This window comes from Otolemur garnettii, unplaced genomic scaffold (assembly GCF_000181295.1).
Source record: "Otolemur garnettii isolate 467f Iridium unplaced genomic scaffold, OtoGar3 scaffold00016, whole genome shotgun sequence".
NCBI classification, from domain to species: Eukaryota; Metazoa; Chordata; class Mammalia; order Primates; family Galagidae; genus Otolemur; species Otolemur garnettii.
Window position 1 is genome coordinate 24,231,138 of NW_003852411.1, and position 20,018 is coordinate 24,251,155.

Sequence of the window (20,018 nt, forward strand, 5' to 3'; positions counted from 1 at the left end):
CCCCCCCCCCTGCCATGTTGTCCCGCTTTAACCCTTGGTAAAATCTGGTCACCCTACTCTAGGTGGCTTATGCCTATAAATCATATGACTAAGGTGAAGCAGGTGAGAAGCCTACGGGACAAAATTTAAGGAGGCCCTCACTCTTAAGGTCCAGCAAATTGTTTGCCTTACCCAAATCCTGGCCCTAACTTCCTGAATTCAGCCCAGTCCTTTGTATTGAATGCGAAAATAAACTTTTGTTCTAAATTCATTTAAAAAAAAAAAAGTTTTCTGTGGGCGGTCTCCATGGATGTTAAATAAGCACCCAACATTGACACATTTAAACTTTAAACCATTTATTCTTCTCTAAAAACTACTTCTTCATCCAAACTGGAAATTTCAGAAATATCTTTGAATCATTTTTTTCCTCTTCATTTATACAGGTCTTGATTATGTTGTATACTACAAACAGTAGGTGGTACTTTTTTGAAGCTGCAATAGGTAATGGTATGAGGTGGGAAAGGGGGGGACGGCAGGGATCCTGACTGGGTAAGGCCAAGAGCCGCAGAAGCCCCAGGCCAGTGACTCTTCTTGAGTTTTACCCCACCATATCTCCAAGATCTTAATTGTGCCTCTGTAAAGGGGTTCCTCAGGCCTTATTTTGGGCAGTGCAATACTGCAATACAATTCTGATGGTAACTATCTGGAGTTAGTGCAGGATTTCAGAGATGAGTCTTTTGCAAACTTCTTCAGATACTAGCTATAAGCAAGCTCTAGAATCCCCAGGCCACCTGAACTTTTGACCAACTACCTACAAATTTGGGGATTTCTTCAATGCCCCAGGCTCAACAATTCACTAAAAAGACTCAGAGAACTCAGCAAAGTGCTACACTGTCAACTATGGCTTTGTTATAAAGGATACAAATCAGAAGGAGCCAAAAAAAGACACATAGAGTGGGGTCCTCAGGAAGCTCACCTATATGATTTCCAACCAGGGAAGCTCGTCTGAGCTTTGGGATCCAGAGTCTTTATTGGGGTTTCATTACATAGACATGATTGATTGAATAATCAGGCACATGATTGAAACTCAATCTCCAGCCTTTCTTCTCTGCTAGCTCAAAGTACCAGGTTTGGTCTTTGGCCAGACACCATCCCATTCTCAGGTGCGGTCTGGAGGGCCCACCAGGAATAACAAAGACTCTCCTATTGCTTAGGAAATTCCAAGGATTTACAAAGACCAGCTAAGTTCCTTGTTATATACCAGATACATAGCTCCTCTCTTGTCTCTGCTGTCTGAATATATTGATCAGTAAATAGTTTCACAATTAAATTTCTTAATTGATATTTCTTTCAAATTCTATTTTCATTTTTATCTAGTTCTTTTTCACATTATCAGCTAAAAGCCTCTCATTTCTCCCTTTAAAAAATTTTTTTTTCCTTATAGCTCATTCCTACCATATCAGGCTATTCTAGAGCGTGAAACTGCATGAAACTTCAACCATAGGGGAAGAGACATAGAGATAGTGAAGCCAACTGACTTTTCCTTTAGATGAGGTGAGACAACCAGGATGGTGACATGACTTGTCCAGGGTCACATAGTGAGTTGGTAGCAAGCCTGAGCTCAGAAGCCAGGCTTGTGAATCTTCTATTGCTCTTTCAACTCTTGTCATCCTCTTCATACTGTCATCATTCTACAGTCATCCCACCACTTGTCCATTCTCTTCTCTTGTAATACTAGTTTTAGATCAAGTCCAAAGGTAAAAATCCCCTCACATCCCAAAGCATGATGACAATTAGAACAGAGTTTTGAGCTACATGCAATTGATGTGGGAAAGGTACAACCTTTAAGAACTCTTCAAATTTCTCTTGGCTGTTTTTGGCCAGTAGGTGTCCCAGACCTTCCTGACTGCACTGCGAGGACAGAACCACAGCCCAGGGGACTGGGAGGCTCCTCTCTCTAGCACTGCAGAGCCCAGCCTCCCTTTCTGAGCCTGTCCCCTCCTCCTGCCCTCCTAGATATCCTGAGGCTGGCGTGCATGCTGGAGTCTGATCCTGAACTGGAATTATCCCTACAAAAATATGTGATGGAAAGCATTTTGAAGCAGGTATTTTAATAATTGAATTTGTTGGGGTTTGGGGTGTCAGGGATCTTGGACAGTGGGAAAGATTTTTAAATACTCAGCAGCTAGTAATATTCCATTTGAATAAACAAAAAGATATTCTCTATGTGTAGGTAAGTACCAAATTTATTGTTCAAATTAGGATATTCTTAAGAGTTAAAAAGGGAGAAATCCATAATTTCATCATGACAACAGGCATCCACTAGGACTGTGTTGCCTTAAATAACTAGGCAAATGAGAGCTGTTGCAAGCAGATGAGAACATATGGTCACCCTTTATACATGCCACATAGCAAAATCTCTAACTCACATTTGATTTTAAGCTTTGAGATTTACCCCCTACCACTCCCTTCAATTTTTCTTTTTTCATTCTCTTAAATCTGGGTTCTCTCAAATACATTAATCCATGTGAATTATAACCATCTCTTAGCACTTACCATATGCCAGGCCCTCTGCTCTTTCATATATTTGTTCTTCACAGTCCTTGGTGGACATTTTATCCCCATTTTATACATGAGAAAAATGAGACCTAGAAGGATACCAGGAACTTTCCTGAGGTTGTAAAGTAAAACAAATATACCTAGGATTTGAACCCTAGTCAGTCTGAATCCTACAATCATTGTACAGGCCATACGCTTTCCTAATATTTGCCTGTTTTGATGCTTAAACCTGTCAAAATCTGGTTGTGTACTGGAGGAAATCTTTGTAAGCCTGACCAATGGACAGCTTTTTTCGTAGGGTGGGTTGAAGAGGTATCAGAGCACACCCTCCCATGTAAAAACATTACCTCTAGTGCCTGAAACTGTCAACTCTTTAAGGTTTTGGAAGCTCAGGAAAGCCATCCCCTGCTCTCCTCCCTACTCCCCCAAAATATAACATATTATGCTTCTTTAGTTGCAACCAACCGAGAGCAAGACCTATAGGAATGGGATATAAGATGGACTCTGTGAGTTCCTGGGAAAGTTGTGGGTAGGAATAATAAATACCTGGTAAAGAGATATAGCTACAGGGGCTGAAAGCAGGCAAAAGATAAACTTGTCACTGTTTTACCAAGGCCTGCTCCCACACCTAAGGAATAGAAATCCTGAAAGATACTGTGGTCCTCTTTTCCAAGACAAAACTCAGAACCTGTGTTCTGACAGAATAATTTTAAAATTATTTCTGAATACATTCATTTGAAAAACCAAAGAAAATTACTACATAGGTTAGAAATTATTAAATCACCACTTACGAAATGAATAAAATTGTATGAAACCCGGACCGTCCTAGGCAATTAGGAAGCATGGTTAAATTATTCCCCTACAAATTCCCTCTTTCATCTGAAAGATGTATTTCACATCGTCAAGAGAATCTGGTACTCTTGTGCTATTTGGAGTAGGAAATGCAAACTAGTTTGCTGTGCGCCCCACTAGTTTGCTGTGTACTTAATTTAACAAATGGTAACTGACAGGGGTAATTTGGGAACACTATTTTCCCTGTGCTTGTTGTAGGTAGGCTTGGAGAGAAGAGGGGCACTAAATGAAATATAACCCACTCCCAGAGAGACAGGCTGACGTGGCAGGTGAAATGCTAGACTGTGAGCATTGAGATTTGGGCTCTGGTTTGCTAGTCTCGTGTGATGTTGGCAAAGTTGTGTTGCATCTCCATGCCTCAGTTATCTAATTGGTAAAATGGCAATAATAATGCTGATTTTATTTCATTTGAAGATAGAGTTGGATGGAATGTGAAAATAGTCCAGAAGGTATCTGGCCATGAAAATATAAAAAGTTAAATTTAACATGTTATTCTTACCTCTAAACTGCAAAAAATAGGAGAGCCAGAAGGAACAGTATAATGGCTCATTTTGACATGAGGGAGCTGGCAGTTGGGGTAATGGAGTGGTTGCTGGCCAAAGTCAGCAAGTGTGTAATTCCCCTTTGGGAGAGATTTCGATAGTGCATTCTGTTTTCATCTGCTCACTTGTGGCCGGCTGGCCCTGCCATGTTGCTCCTCACACATTTCAATAACCTCAGCTTCCCCAGAGAATCTCAAAACGCTGCGTTCCTTCCGGGGATGATTTCAGGGACTGGGGTGGTATTGGGAGCAAGGATCCACTGCTAAGGACACACGCTGAGAGAACCTATTCTCTACTTTCCAGATAGATGACAAACAGCTTCGGGGTTATTTGTCTGAACTTCGCCCGGTGACAATTGTGTTTGTGAACCTGATCTTTAAAGATGAAGACAAAGCGGAAGTCATAGGCTCAGTCATCCAGGATGCCTGTGTGCACATCACGTCTGTCCTGAAGGCCTTCCGAGGGCAAATCAATAAAGTCTTCATGTTTGACAAGGTAAATGTGAACCAAGGGGCAGGAACCTACCAACCGTTCAAGGTTATTCATGGCCAAGCACACTGGTGCGACGGAGGGAACAGACATTAGAAAGTTAACCTAAATATCAGTCTTGGTTTATAAGTATAACAGCTTACATGGTGGATACACCACTCTGTGTGTGCCAGGCTTTATAATCACAACTTCACATGCATGGACTCATTTCATCCTCATGGCTACTCCAAGCAGCAGTGGCTCTTGCTATTCTCATTTTGTAGATGAAGATGCTAGGACAAGGTGAGATTAAGTTTTGCTCATGATCACCCAGCTAGGAAGTGGTGGACTGGGATTCAAATCTGCGCTTCCTGCCGGAGCTCACCCATGCTGGCCCACCTCTTACTCTACACGTGTCTCCAGCCCAAATGTGATGGATTTCCAAGGGATTTTAGGCCAAGAGTCTAGGTGCCTGTCACAGCTTGTTTCCAGTAATCCCCACATGCCATTAACACCTCCAGTTCCCCTTTCAGTTTCATTCCTGGCAGAGAAGGGGCAGATCCCCACCTCCCAGGGATTGTTACTCTGTTCTTAATCAATTCAGAGAAAAATGAGGTGTTGAACAAATGACCACGGTAGTGTTCAAGAGAATCGATTCTCCATCCAGGTGGTTTTGTATCTTAAGAGTAGTGCTTGCTTCAGCAGCACATTTACTAAAATGGTATCATAAGAGGAGAGCACTTAATTACTGCCCCCACATCCACTCACGCATTCAATAGCATTTGTGGAGCATTTTGTAGAAGACTGAAAGCAAGGGCTAGGCAGCAAAGATGAGTAACTCAGACACCGCCACACAAGCAGGCAGGAAGCACAAATTCCATGTCAGAAACACTAACTGTGCTGTGACAGTTCTAAGGGAGGGATTACCTCCAGCCTGGTGCCCTCGGTATCCCCTTTCAATATTTGTTCATGAGTACAAAACCCAAGAGAACGGTCTCTAGTGCCTTGGAGACATGGCTCCCATAGTTCCTAGCTGTGTGACCTCAGCAAATCATTGAACTCCTCGGAGCCTTGAATTATTCCTGTTTCAATGGAATAGTATTTGCCTCAGGTGGCTTTGGAAAGTTTTAAATAATGGAATATGTGTGAAGTGCTTACTGCAATCTCTCTCAGCCAATGTTCAGTACATGAGAACTGCTGTTCTCAATGCCAGAGTGAGTCAAATGGTCACTTTACCAAGCCACTACATAAATTTCCAGGCAAAGGAAACCCCCCCCTCCCCCAGGTCCCCAGGAAGGAGTTACCCTTTAGTCTCTACAACTACCTAGAAGCAGGGCTTTTCTGCTCATGTTAAAACATAGCCTAGCCCAGGCACAGTGGCTCATGCCTGTAATCTTAGCACTCTGGGAGACTGAGGAGGATGGATTGCTTGACCTCCCGAGTTCAAGACCAACCTGAGCAAGAGTGAGAACACATCTCTATTAAAAGTAGAAAAAATTATGGTGGGTGCCTGTAGTTCCAACAACTTGGGAGGCTGAGGCAAGAGGATCGCTTGAGTCCAAGAGTTTGAGGTTGCTGTGAGCTATGATGACACCACGGCACTCTACCCAAGACAACAGAGTGAGACTCTGTCTCAAAAACAAATAAACAAACAAAGAAAGGACACGGCCTAGCCTCTTTTAGGATCTGACATTTAATCAAATTCGTTTGGAGAGGATTGAAAACATTGAAGTATTTTAGTGTTCTTTTCCATCTTATCAGGATATAACATGTCAGAACCTCAGATTTTTAAACCATCACCCTTTATTCACTATGCCCTTTTCTTGTAGACAACAGCATCTGACAGAGGCAAATTTTTTAAGTGAGTGATACCAAGAACACAAGGCTGCACTCAACGGATTTAGAAGGCCACAGGTTCCCCACCCCCAGTTGGAACAGTTAGCTTTATGCCAAGAAAACCCCTTTCCAGCTTACACCTTTCTAACTAAGAATAATAATAGCAACTGTTATTACTTTACAGTTTACAAATCTTCTTCAATACATATAATATTAATTCTTTTAGTAGCCCCGAACACCTGTACATCAGGTCTATATTATATCCATTTTCAGGTTGATAAACTGAAGTTCACTGAATATAACTGACTTGTCCAAGTTTCCACAGTTGGGAAGGGGCCTGAGAACACAGATTTTCTGATTCTAGGGCTGGTGCCTTTTCCACTGCTCTATGATGCTGCTTCACAAACTTAGCACCTTGCGATGTGAAAGACCTCAGCCCGGGGAGACAGAAAGCCAGGAAGTGCGCACAAATGGCTCAGTGCAACTCATTATTTCTGGAGCAAAAGCAAGCCCTTTTCGAGAGCTCAAGTCCTACTGTTGACAATGCACCAGAAGTTGATACAAAGTTTACTGAAAATAAAATAGATGTGAGAGAAATGGTGATGCAGTCTGATTCAGAAAGTAAAAATTGCTGTCAAGCCCTCCTTTGGGGCTTCAGGCTGGCCCATTTTGAAGCTCACCCTCCGCCTGCTGTGTTTGCTGACTCTCCCCCTCACAGGGCTGCTCCTTCCTCTGTGTCTTTGGTTTCCCTGGAGAAAAGGCACCAGACGAGGTCACCCATGCTCTGGAAAGTGCTGTGGATATATTTGACTTCTGCTCTCAGGTCCACAAAATCCAGTGAGTGTTGACCCTCATTCCTCTTGGTGGCTGCTGATACTTTTGAAGGAGAAGGGAAGGGAGTGGAGCATGCAGGGAACAGGAAAGAAGCACTAAGAACTTAGTTGTGCATCTCAGAGTGTCCCTCTTCCCATCTCCAGGCCATGTACAACTGTCATAAACAAATTCCAGTGGAAACAGCATTCTTTACAGGACATCCCTTCCCGTCCCTCCCCACCCCAGCCTTCCCTTCCCCACCCTGCCCACTTTCTCTGTGCTCATTACTTTTCTCTCTTTTCCCATCGCTCTTCTGTTCCTGGCGCCAGAACCGTATCCATCGGCGTTGCCAGTGGGATTGTTTTCTGTGGGATCGTCGGACACTCTGTGAGACACGAGTACACAGGTGTGCTGAGCCAGCTCATCTCTGCTTGTCTTTCAGCAAACACAGTGCCTTCCTACTGGCCCTTGTGGGGACCTCAGGTTTACAGTCTTCCTGATGGAACCATGTAGCTTTGCCCATTGACGGTTTAGTGCTTTGCAAAAATGGGCATCTCTGGGGTCGGTATGAAAACAAGAAATGCATAGTCATTGGCAGGGTGGCTGGAAGCAGTGGCAGACCAGATGCTCATGGACTGAGAGGCTTTTATAATAGCTTCCTGCCAACATTAGACAGTTCCTTCTCTTAATTCCTGGAACAGTTAGGACCACTTAACCATTATGAATATGGCATTACTGAAAAATTATGAATATTGACATCACTGCAAAATTATGACTATTGGCATTACTGAAAGATGATACTCTCAAAAGTGAATAGTATTAAGTAGATGTTCTCTCCAGATTTCATAACCCTTACTATTACTTCTCTCTTCATTCCTCTTAAGATGTTTAGCAATGACACATCTAAAATCCTGAAAACATCTAAAATACTGACATAGTTATGTCATAAACGATACAGTGTCTGAGATTTCGCCCAAAATAACAGAGGGTGGGGCAGCGCCTGTGGCTCGGTGACTACAGAGCCGGCCCCATATACTGAGGGTGGCGGGTTCGAACCTGGCCCCAGCCAACCTGCAACAAAAAAAATAGCTGGGCATTGTGGCGGGCACCTGTAGTCCCAGCTACTTGGGAGGCTGAGGCAAGAGAATAGCCTAAGCCCAGGAGTTGGAGGTGAGCTGTGACGCCACAGCACTCTACTGAGGGCGATAAAGTGAGACTCTGTTTCTAAAAAACAAAAAACAAAACAAAACAAAAAAAATAACAGAGGGTGGGGAGTTGACAGGCGAAGACAGGGCAGGATTGGCCAGAGGGGAACAGCTGTTGGGATGAGTGATGCGTGTATGGAGATTGATGACATTGTGCTTTATTATATGATCAAATATCTCCATAATGCACAGTTTAAAAGGAATGTCTTGATTAGGAAATATTCAAGTTCATATTAAAGTGAAACATCCAATACCTAATATGTAGTAATGTTAACTTAGGGCTTACAAGCAGCCAGGCACTGTTCAAAGTGATAAATGCTGTGCAGGAACTATCACGCTTCATAAACTACCCTTTGAGCTAGATACTATTATCATCCCATTTTATAGATTAGGAAACAGAGGCATGAAGACTTAAAACAATTTGCCCAGTAATTTGCAGCTAGTAAGTAGTTAGAGGTACAGTAGGGTTTCAAACCTGCACACTCTTTCCAGCTCTGTTACTACGTCCTGATAAATTAGCAGATGAAGGAGCATACAGACTCAATGTTGTGCCTTATTTAGTCCCGAGCTCGTGCACCTTGTAGCACAAGACCAGCTATACCTTACCTGAGAGCCCTCAGGCCTGTGGCCATCCCACCTACAGGACCTCCTCCCTATAGGAGGCCCTGAGCAGATTATCCTCTTGGCCTCCCAGGCCAGGTAGAAAATTTGCTAATGGCTGATTGAATGAATTTCCTGCTTATATTTTAATAGCCATTGGCTGAATATGGGTAGTTGAAGGCCAGATTTGTGTGTCACTGATGAGAGGCAGAGAGAGTAAACATAAGATGCTATATGGGAACAGTTGGCCTCAGATTACATGCAGGTCCATGTCTGTTTTTCCCCTCATTTTTTTCAGTTTTTGGTCAGGGCCAGGTTTGAACCCACCACCCCTGGTATATGGGGCCAGCGCCCTATTCCTTGAGCCACAGGTTCCACCTTCCCCTGATTTTTGACTTTCTCCTTTCTGTTACAGTCATTGGTCAAAAAGTCAATATAGCTGCCAGGATGATGATGTACTACCCAGGAATTGTGACTTGCGACTCTGTCACCTACAATGGCAGCAACCTACCAACCTACTTTTTTAAAGAGCTTCCAAAGAAAGTTATGAAAGGTGTTGGAGATTTTGGACCAGTCTATCAGTGTTTGGGCCTTAATGAGAAAGTGTGAGTGTGGGGCATTACTTTTGCAGTATATTTTATAAAGAAGAGGAGAATCATGCCAGCAGAGCAATCAGTCACCCATTTGAAATTCAGAGCTAATTTATGAACTTGAAACCTCTTCTTTCTCCAGATCAAGGCCTAGACTTCAAAATCCTTCATGTTCCCTCCATCTTTCTGATATTACAGCACAGTGGAGGATCCCATTCTCCCCTCAGGCTTGGGAATCTGAGAGCAGTTCTTCAAAGGTTGTGTAAACAAAACAGAGAATCTTTCCATTTGAGTATCTGTTTGTATCCGGATAGACCCAATAATCAATCATTAAATATTTAATGATTACACCAACTGAATACCCAGACACTGTTAGGGTTAAAAAAGTGTAAGACAGGTTAAGTGCCTGAGCTCAATGCTTTGAGCATCCACCCCATGCACTGGGGCTGGTTGCTTTGAATCCAGCTGGGGCCTAATAACCGCCCCCTCCCCCAAAGTATAAGATAGTATTTTTCCTCTGGGTGTTTAGTGAAATATATTCCCCCAAAGCCCACTTAGATGTGTGGATGTCACTTTGAAGCTCAAAATTCTTCTGTGGCTCCCAGTCATTTTCATGATAGGGTTTGAATGAAAACCTTTGCTCTGACACACCTGGTAAACACCTGCCTTTCCAACTTCCTCACCTCCTATGCCCCATCTTCTGGGTTAAGTAACTTGTCCTCAGCAGCACCCACTCTGTCCCTGGTCCACTGTGAAAACCACAGTCAATTTTGAAACCCACCTCCAGGATCTATTCCTCTGTGACGGTATCCATGGAAACCCTCCCATCCCTAATGGGCAGGGCAGATCTTCCTCTTCCGGGTGACCCTATAGCGCATGCCTCTGTTAGGGCAGGCATCATGGCATGTCACAGTCATTGACTTGTGTGCTTTCCAGTTATTACTCTGTGAGCTCTTTGACGATACTAACCATTTCTTGTTCATTCTTACGAAAGTTAGAAAATTAAGTTTGTGAACTCATCCTAGAAAATGTGAGGCATACCTCATTGCTGAATTTCACTATGGTCACCTTCGAAGTAGTCCCCTTGGGAAGCTGTCCACTGATGCCAGTGTCTTTAAAGCTCTTTTTATAGGATGAGTTTGTGAACTTAGTTGTCATACAACAACAGTTCTGATGGCTATTCCAGAAAAAGAGTTCCAAAGTTGCTTTGAAGTGTGGACCAGGCACTGGTGTCAGTGCATAGCTTCCCAAGGGGACTACTTCGAAGGTGACCATAGTGAAATTCAGCAGTGAGGTATGTAGCACTTTTTCTGGGATGAGTTCACAAACTTAATTGTCTAATGTCGTATATCCCCAGTGCTTGACATTCAATAGGTCCTCAGTAATGATGTAAAATGTATGTATGAATAAATGAATAGCATGGAAAGCAGAAAGTTATTACTTTTGATATTAGCAAGGTAGAATCTAGGTCTCTAAGGATCACATAACAGAATCAGGGCTATAGTTAGTTCCAGCTGTCTTCGTATTCACATTTATATTCTTGACGCTTAGCCCTGTGCTTGGCATACCTAGACCAGCAGTGAAGTATTGTTTGAATAAATGCATAATAAGTTTTAGTGGAGCATTTATTAAATGCTAGACACTTTACCCTAAAATATACAATTTAGTCTTAATATCTACCATTCGAGGTAGAAACTATTGTTATCTCCATTTTATAATTTTTTATTTTTTTTAAGAGACAGAGTCTCACATTGTCGCCCTCGGTTGAGTTCTCTAGCATCACAGCTCACAGCAATCTCCAGCTCTTGGGCTTAGGCAAATCTCTTGCCTCAGCCTCCCAAGTAGCTGGGACTACAGGCACCCGCCACAACACCTGGCTATTTTTTTATTGCAGTTTGGCCAGGGGCCGGGTTCAAACCCGCCACCCTCGGTATATGGGGCTGGCGCTCTACTCACTGAGCCACAGGCACTGCCCTCCATTTTATAAATTTAAAAAAAAGAGGCTCAGAGATGTTAAATGGCTTCTCTGTGGTTGCTCATAGCTCTTGTAAGCAATGGAGCCAAGATTTAAATTGTCGCGGTAATGTGGTGTTACAGGCAACCATAAAACCTCAGTGGTTTGCACAATAAACATTTGTTTATATCACAAACACATTGGGGTTCTATTGATCTTGGCCAGATCTTACTGATCTTGCCTGGTTTTATTACCATGCCTGCAGTTTAGCAGAATGTTGGCCAAGCCAGGATTGCCTTATCTGAGATAACTGGGGCAATGTGGCTGACCTAAGTAGGGCAATTTGTCTCTGTGCATCTTATCCTCCATCAGGCATGTTGTTATAGCCATATCACAGGAGCTAGAGAGAGCAGGCCCAGTGCACAAGCATTTTTCAAGCCTCTTCCTTGGTCTTACAAAATTAGCTCTGTGCTACATGGAAGACTTTGATATATGCTGTAAGCGAGGCATAACAAAGTAGCATGATAGTACAGAGAAGGAAAGAATTCATTCTGACTAAAAGGCTCCTTTAAGAGATAGCATTGACTGGGCTTATGGCTTATGCCTGTAATCACAGCACTTTGGGAGGCTGAGGTAGGAGGGTGGCTTAAAGCTAAAAGTTTAAGACCAGCCTGGGAAACATAGTAAGCCTGTGTCTATACCAAAGATTAAAACAAAAAAATTAGCTGGGTATCTTAGCTCACACCACTAGCCTTAGCTATTGGGGAGGCTAAGGCAGGAGAATTTCTTGAGTTCAGAAGTTCAAGGCTACAGGGAGCTCATGCCACTATACTCTAGCCTGGGTGATAGAATGAGACTCTGTCTCAGGGGAAAAAAGAAAAAGAAAGAAGGAAAACAAAAGAAAAGAAGAGAAGAGAGAAAACATGTATCTTATGTAGTGGGTTAGCATATAAACTGCACCCAACACCACCTACCCCCCCCCACCCCAGACTTAGCTACTATCCTGGGGGGCAACACTAGCTGTAGGATCTCCAACAAGTTAAACATTCTGTACCTCAATTTTGTCATTTGCAAATGGACACAATAGTAGTAGTTCTTGGTAATGTTTCGGTCAGGATTAAAGGAAATGATACATAGAAAGCACTTGGAACTGTGCCAGATACATAGCATGTGCTCAACAGAGGTGAGCTATGCTATGCTATTTAGCTATGCTAAATTGTCTGAGCCATTGGTGGAACCTCCCAGATGTGAGACCTGCACCACATACAAGTCGTGTGGGTCATCTATTAGGGGTCTGGTCTCCCCAGAAAGGGGCTTTCCTACCAATGCAGGCTTAGCTAGCATTATTGAACAAGATGTCAGGTGTCATGGTAACAGCTGCTATGTAAGTTGCTTGGATGCTGTATTACCAAGGCAAACCTCCATTCTCCTCTGGCGTTGACAGCTCCTGAGTCGGGGGATAGACTCTTCTTAGAGATTGGAAAGAAGGCTTTCTGGGCACTAAGAACTAGTTACTCTCACTCTTGATATTTCTGTTTTGAATTTCACATCTGTTTTTTTTTTTTTCTTTTTCTCTTCTTTAGCATGTTTGGGATGGCGTACCTCATGTGCAACAGAAATGAGGGTTACCCTTTGCTGGGTAGGTAGTAAGCCTTGATTTTCAGCTTCTTTATAGAACTATGAGAAAACATGCAGGCAAAATACACCCATGCACCCATGATGGATATTCAGCTTAATGACTTATCACAAAATGGCAATTAATCATCATCCAGGTCAAGAAATAGAAAAGTAGCCATACTTTGAAAACTCTTACATGCTCTTTCCCATTGCCTTTACCCAGCGACTTCTAATACCCTAAGTTACTTATGCCCATTTTGAAAATTTATATAGAATTTATAAAACATTATAAAATTATAGACACCTTATACCTGCTTTTACTCAATAGTGTGTTATGAAATTCATCCATATTGTTGGGTGTAACTATAATTCATTCTTTGTCATTACTATGTAGTATTTAATATTTTATAAATATGAATAAATATACAATTTATACAATATGCAATAAATATACAATTTGTTCATTTAGTCATTGTAAAGTTTTAGGTTCTTATGGATAATATTGGCATAAATATTCTTTGCACAAGTCTCCTGGTGGACTGTTGAGTCCATATGTAGGAGTGAAGTTTTGGGAACAAGGTTATAATTTTGATAAATTGTGCCAAATGGTTTTCAAAAGAGTATGTATAGTCTGACCAACACTGTTGTAAGAGTTTCAGTTTTTTTTCATCTTTGCCAGCAACTTGTTTTATCAGTCTTTATGATTTTAATAATTCTTTTATCTTTGGGTATATAGTGATACGTTACTATGGTTTCCTTTTGTATTACCCTGATGTAGTTGAGCTCTTTTCTATATATTTATGGGCCATGGGACACATTTTTTCACCAAAAAATACCTGTACAATCTTTCACCTATTTTTCAAGTGGGTTATATTTTTATTATGTATCTTTTGGAATTATTTACATATTTTGGAAATTGGTCCAATGCCATTTGTTTACATTATGTATCACTTTTCCCACTCTGTGCTTGCCTTTTTACTCATACCTTATTTAATAAACAGAGTTTTTTTTTCTTTTTTCTTTCTTCTTCTTCTTTTTTTTTTTTTTGAGACAGTGTCTCACCCTGTTGCCCCCTGTAGAGTGTCGTGGCATCAGACCTCAAACTCTTGAGCTTGAGCAATCCTCTGACTTCAGCTTCCCAAGTAGCTTGGACTACAGGTGCCTGCCACTATACCTAGCTACTTTTTCTAATTTTAGTAGAGCCAGGGCCTTGCTTTTGATCAGGCTGGTCTTGAACTCATAAACTCAAATAATTCATCAGCCTCAGCCTCTCAGAGTGCTAGGATTAGAAGCATGAGCTAGCACACCTGCTTTGAACAGAGTTCTTAATTGTAATGTAGCCCAATTTATCAGTTTTTTTTTATTTTATTGCTAGTGCTTTTCATACTGCTTAAGAAATCTTTCCTCACCCCAAAGTCATAAAGATATGTTTTTAGCTTCTTTTCCCTGAAATCTTGTTTTACCTTTTTCATTTAAGTCTGCAATCTATCTAGAAGTGATGTTTTTGTGATTCTTGGTGATAGGAACCCGATCAAATGAAAGCTAACTCAAGATTAGGCAGGGAAATAGAGCTAAAATGGAGCAGGGATATTCCCCACGAGAGAAGAGAGCCTGTGAAGACTGGCCTGTGGATTCTGAAGGCAATTTGAATTGCCTTCAGAATTTGTAATTTGAGAAGTTGCTCTTGTAATTTTCTTCCATTAGACCTGAACATTACTAGAAAATCTCATCATAAATTAAATACTGGTCATCACTATGTTAGGGCAGTTCAGAGGAGGCTCTGTGCTGCATTTTGGAGAAGTGTTAGCCCAGAATGCTGGTGTCAGCAGAGCTTACAGGAAAGCAATAGTTCCAGAACTTCAAAAAACACTTGATACACTTACCTGGCAGGGGAGATACCATGATCACAAAGGTAGTTTTCCCAGGGCTAGGCTTCTCCATTGTACTCGGAAGTGCTGATCCCTGCGATTTCCAAATGTGGGAAACTCGACTGCATAATTTGTAGTAGTGGGGAACTGCGATCATGCTTTCCCTTGGTAATTAAAAAAACAAAAGAAAACACTTGGGCCAGCAGAAATGCCCCACTTTCACTGCATTCAGGTAGTTTTCAGAGTCTTCAAGTAAGTCACCTCTTGTAGTCCAGATTCCTAAACTCCTAAAGCTAGAGAAGAAAAGCAATAGTCACTCTCTCTCTCTGCTTGGGCCTTACTTTCCATCCCAGGATATGCATATTAGGATAATAACCGAGAGTAAGTGGAACCCTGACTTTTATACAGGACTGCAGACCCCACATGACAGTCATACTAGAACACATTGGTACCATGTGCATACATTGCTCAGTCTGAGCTATTTGTCTTTTTGCCCCGATTCTACTAGTTTGAGGTACAAATCAGGCCCACATCCCTTTCCTTAAAGCTACAGACAAAAACAGACCATTAGAGGTTACCCTTCTTTTGCAAAAGCGCCTATAAATGAAATTACCACATAGATGACAACAAAACTCTAACAAACAATACTGGCTTTTTAGGGTCAAAAAATGAAAGCCCCAGATAGTAGGGCCTTGATTTTATAGAAACAAGGTGCATGTATTTCAAGTCAAGTACACTTAACTTCATTTTAGAATCCAGCTAAAGATAATCTATAACTTCTTGTTTTTTTGAGACAGCCTCACTTTATCGCCTCTGGTAGAGTACCATAGAGTCACTCAAACCTCAAACAACCTCAGACTCTTGGACTCAAGCAATTGTCTTGCCTCAGCCTCCTAAGTAGCTGGGAGTACAGGTGCCTGCCACAATGACCTGCTGTTTTTAGAGATGAGGTCTCACTTTTTCTCAGACTGGTCACACCTTCAATAAAAAAGATGATCTTGCTAGATCATCTGGTCTTCACCAGTGATGATGACCATCTAACCTAAACTCCTAAACTCAGGCAACCCACCTTCCTTGGCTTCCCAGAGTGCTAGGATTACAGGGGTGAGCCACTGCACCCGGCCCAATCCATGACATTTTACCTGAAGATATTCTTTATGAATAGAGCCCCAAAAGCTAAGAAATTCTACTAATAGCTTCTGCTTCTTGAGCTTCATCTTCTGAGTTCCTACGTTCTTTCTCAGGCTGAAGAAGAACCCAAATTCATGTTTAGAAAGGGACTATTTTGCCAAAAAGAAGCAATAGAATCCGAAGAGTAATTCTCACTACACCACACCTAGAAACTTATTTGGCCAAGCAAAGCACTAAGCTTTTTATAAAATAGCTACACTTGGGTGAACAGTCCTAGTTCTGAACAAAGACATGACATAATACCTGGATATGTATTTGTTCTATCAGTGGATAACAGAATAGGCCTTCCAGCCATCCACACAGCAAAAAAGGAAAAGTTGGCCCTCAATGATTTTCCAACTCTTTTTATAGAGATTGTTTACTGCTTTGAGATTACAGTTCTTCCTCTCAATTAGGTTTCAAAGACTATGAGCTGAGTTTCACATTTCATCCAGGATAACATTATATTTAAAAATACACACAAAAATAACTATAACCTAAGGTAGTTTTCATTTTATTATTCTCCTTTGTCAAGTTTCCCATATTTTTTTACTATGAACATATGTTTGTTTTATAATCAGCAAAGAAACAACGATGTATTTTTAGTAAAAATTTAGTTTGCTGATATGATAGAAATAACCTATACATGATTTTTGAAGGCAACTGAATTTTCTTATCAAGGTTAAGGCTTCCAGTAGCCCTGATATAAACATAATTTTTATTTATAGAGGGAAAGTTTCTTTCATTGCAGAATCAGAAAAAAAGTTCTATCTATAGTTGTTGAATATATAAACCCTAACTTTGACAATTTGTTTCCCTATTGTAACAGTTTACAGACTACTTCTAGTGTGTTGTATGACAAAAAGAAAAGAAATAAAGAGGAAAAGGAAACAAACTTTGGGTTACAGGCCTTGGTTTAATTCCTGGTTGTACAACCTAAGCAAATCTCAGTTTTCTATATAATAATTAAATGGACTTCATAATGAGCATTGTAAGAACACTTTCCTTCACAGCTTGTGATAAATAAATAAAAATATAAAACCAGGCTCGGTGCCTGTACCTTAGTGGTTGGGGCACCGGCCACATACACCAAGGCTGGTGTGTTTGAGCCCAGCCCGGGCCTGCTAAACAACAATGACAATTGCAACTAAAAAATAATCAGGCATTGTGGTGGGCACCTGTAGTCCCAGCTACTCAAGAGGCTGAGGCAAGAGAATCGCTTAAGCCCAAGAATTTGAGGTTGCTGTGAGCTGTGATACCACAGCACCTTACCAAGAGCAACATAGTAAGACTCTGTTTCATATAAATATACATTTATATGTATATATATATATAACTGCTTTGTAACTAGAAAGTTCTAGAAGAATTTTTTTTTAATTTTAAGAGTACACAAGGTTTCCAGAAAGTCCTTGAACAATATTGTGAAAATTCCAAAGATATTGTTAAAAATGGTGTCACTATGTGCTTTTTTATATCTCTAGACTATTTTATATTGATTGAGTTTGATCTTTTATGAAAAATTTAAAACAATAGGACGTGATAAGGAGATCAAATACTTCATGTGTATTATGAAGGAATTTTTGATGTCTAACTGCAGCCGAATCCTAATGTATGAAGGATCATCAGGATGTGGAAAAAGCCAGATACTGAAGGAAATTGAGTATCTGGCCCAAGGTGAGAACCACAGGTGAGTGTCTTAGAATTATTATTCCTTGTGAATTCAGAGAATCCTGACATCCTTAAGAGATTCATTTATTTTGATGTTCCTCTCCTTTACATAATTTGCTTTATGGAAATTATTCACAATCTACAATTGTTGAGTGCCATGATTCTTGTGTTAAATAATTATTTTGGGTGTTGCTCTGTTCTCAGGCTGGAGTGCAGTGACATGATTGTAGTTCACTACAACCTGGAACTCCTGGGTTCCAGCAATCCTCCTGTCTCAGCCTCCCACGTAGCTTGGATGACAGGTGCTTACCCCCATGTCCAACTTATTTCTCTTATTTGTAGAGACAGGAGTTTTGCCATGTTGCCCAAGCCAGTCTTAAATCCAGTCTTTAAGCGATCCTCCCACATTAGTATCCCAAAGTGGAATTACAAGTGTGAATCACCATGCCCAGACTAAATAGATAATAAATGATAAACATACTGAACAAGGAAAAAGAAAAACTAGGTTGACCCATGGAAATCCTGATTTAATGCCAGGTAGGGCTTAGGTACTTTAATGCTTCCTAAGTAATCCTGACGTGCAGACAGGCTGAGATGCTGAAATGAAGGCTACATTCAGTTTGCTGAGCAGCCACAGAGATTTATCCAACTGTCTGAAGGAGAATCACTGGTTCAAACCATTTCGATCTGAGAGTGGGATAGAGAATGACAGATCCCTGGATATTGTTGTTCGTCTATTTTCATATAGGGAATGTCATGAAGTCCCTCTTTGGGACAATCCACCTACCACCTTCATGGAGGTGGATCGTCTGGTCTTCACCACCAGTGATGATGACCAAGATGATGATGATGATGCCTCCTGTCCTTTCACCATCTAACCCTAAAGGCTATAAGGAGGAAATGCTTGTCAACTTCATGTTACTTTTAACTGTATTTCTATCCCTCCTTAATGTCAGGGCTGAAAAGGACAATTTAAAAATATCTTTTAACATTGCTGAGGGCATAATTAACAACCAGAGGAGATCATTCACTTAGTCAATGACTTATTGAATCCCTAGTATGTTCCAGGAATGTAGTATGTTCCAGTGCTATGTTGGTTACCCAGGGTTGCTATAACAAAGCACCACAAATGTGGTGACTTACACAGCAGAAGTGTATTGTCTCGTAGTTCTGGAGGCTACGAGTTTGAGATCAAGGCATTGAGAGGGTTGGTTTCCTCTTGGGACTGTGAGGAAGAATCTGTTCCATCTCTCTTCTCCTAACTTTTGTGTTGGCTGGAATCTTAAGTGTCCCTTGGCTTCTAGAAGAACCGCTCTGGTCTCTGCTTTCATCTTCATATAGCATTGTACCTGTTGTCTGTGTCCAAGTTTCCCCTTTTGCTAAAGATGTCAATCATATTGGATGGGCCCACCCTGCTCCAGTATGACCTCATCTTAACTAATTATATCTGCAGTGACCCTATTTTCAAATAAGGTCACATTTGGGGAGGCCACAAATCAACTCACGACAAGTGCCAAAGTCCTGGATATGAATAATATCTGTTCCCTGCCTTCAAGAAACTCCCACAGAAAAGGAAGCAAGAGAGTTAACTGTGAAAATAGAATGTGGTGAGAGCAATGGTAAAGACAGGCAAAGGAGGATTGTGGAAGCTCAGAGGAGGGGTATGTAACATGACCTTGGACAGTCAAGAAGGTTTCTGGGAAGCTGTGCCTGAGCTGAGACTTACAGGTGAACAATGAATGAGGGGCTGGGAGAAGTGATATTAATAGTGTTCTGAGCCGAGGAGACAGACAACTCTGAGTATGCAGGGGGCTCTCACCTGCTTGATGTTGGTAGAGGGGAGATTGCTGGGCAGAGAGTGGCAAGAAATGACAGAACAAGGCTTCCGAAAGTCTTTGTATGTCACACAAAGGAGTCTGGGTTTATGCCTTTCAACCATGGGAGCCACTGAAAAATTTTAAATAGGAGAGTAACACAAAAAGACTTGCATCTAACTATATCCTTCAGGTTTCTGTGACAGCGATGCATTCTGAGGGCCATGACCCTTATCCGGATAGTGGCATGCTATTGTGGTTGTGTAGGTGACAGTGTGAGGACCAGGGCAGTGGTAGTAGGACTAAGAAGGAGAAGACAGCTAGGTTAAATTATTCAGGGCTTAGGGTTACAATGGAATGAAACAGGGTATCAACAGCGGGAATCATGAGTTTCTAGATAGCTTGGTTAATCTCCACCATTGCAGCTAAATCTGAGGAGTCGGAGCTTTCCTTCAACTTTTATTCTTTCTTTCTTTCTTTCTT

General features: G+C 41.4%; 1 protein-coding gene and 1 non-coding gene across 2 annotated transcripts in view; both read left to right on the top strand.

Moving 5' to 3' along the window:
• ADCY10 (adenylate cyclase 10) overlaps positions 1-20,018 on the top strand; it is a 64,266-nt gene that overhangs the window by 4,682 nt on the left and 39,566 nt on the right. Inside the window, 7 exon segments of the mRNA XM_023510783.1 lie at positions 1,996-2,084; positions 4,236-4,427; positions 6,955-7,073; positions 7,379-7,455; positions 9,270-9,459; positions 12,982-13,037; positions 17,587-17,740. Coding sequence (XP_023366551.1) covers positions 1,996-2,084; positions 4,236-4,427; positions 6,955-7,073; positions 7,379-7,455; positions 9,270-9,459; positions 12,982-13,037; positions 17,587-17,740 — 877 coding nt within the window.
• LOC111723827 lies at positions 14,891-15,050 on the top strand. The gene has a single exon (XR_002772281.1). It is a non-coding gene; the product is annotated as a U1 spliceosomal RNA (small nuclear RNA).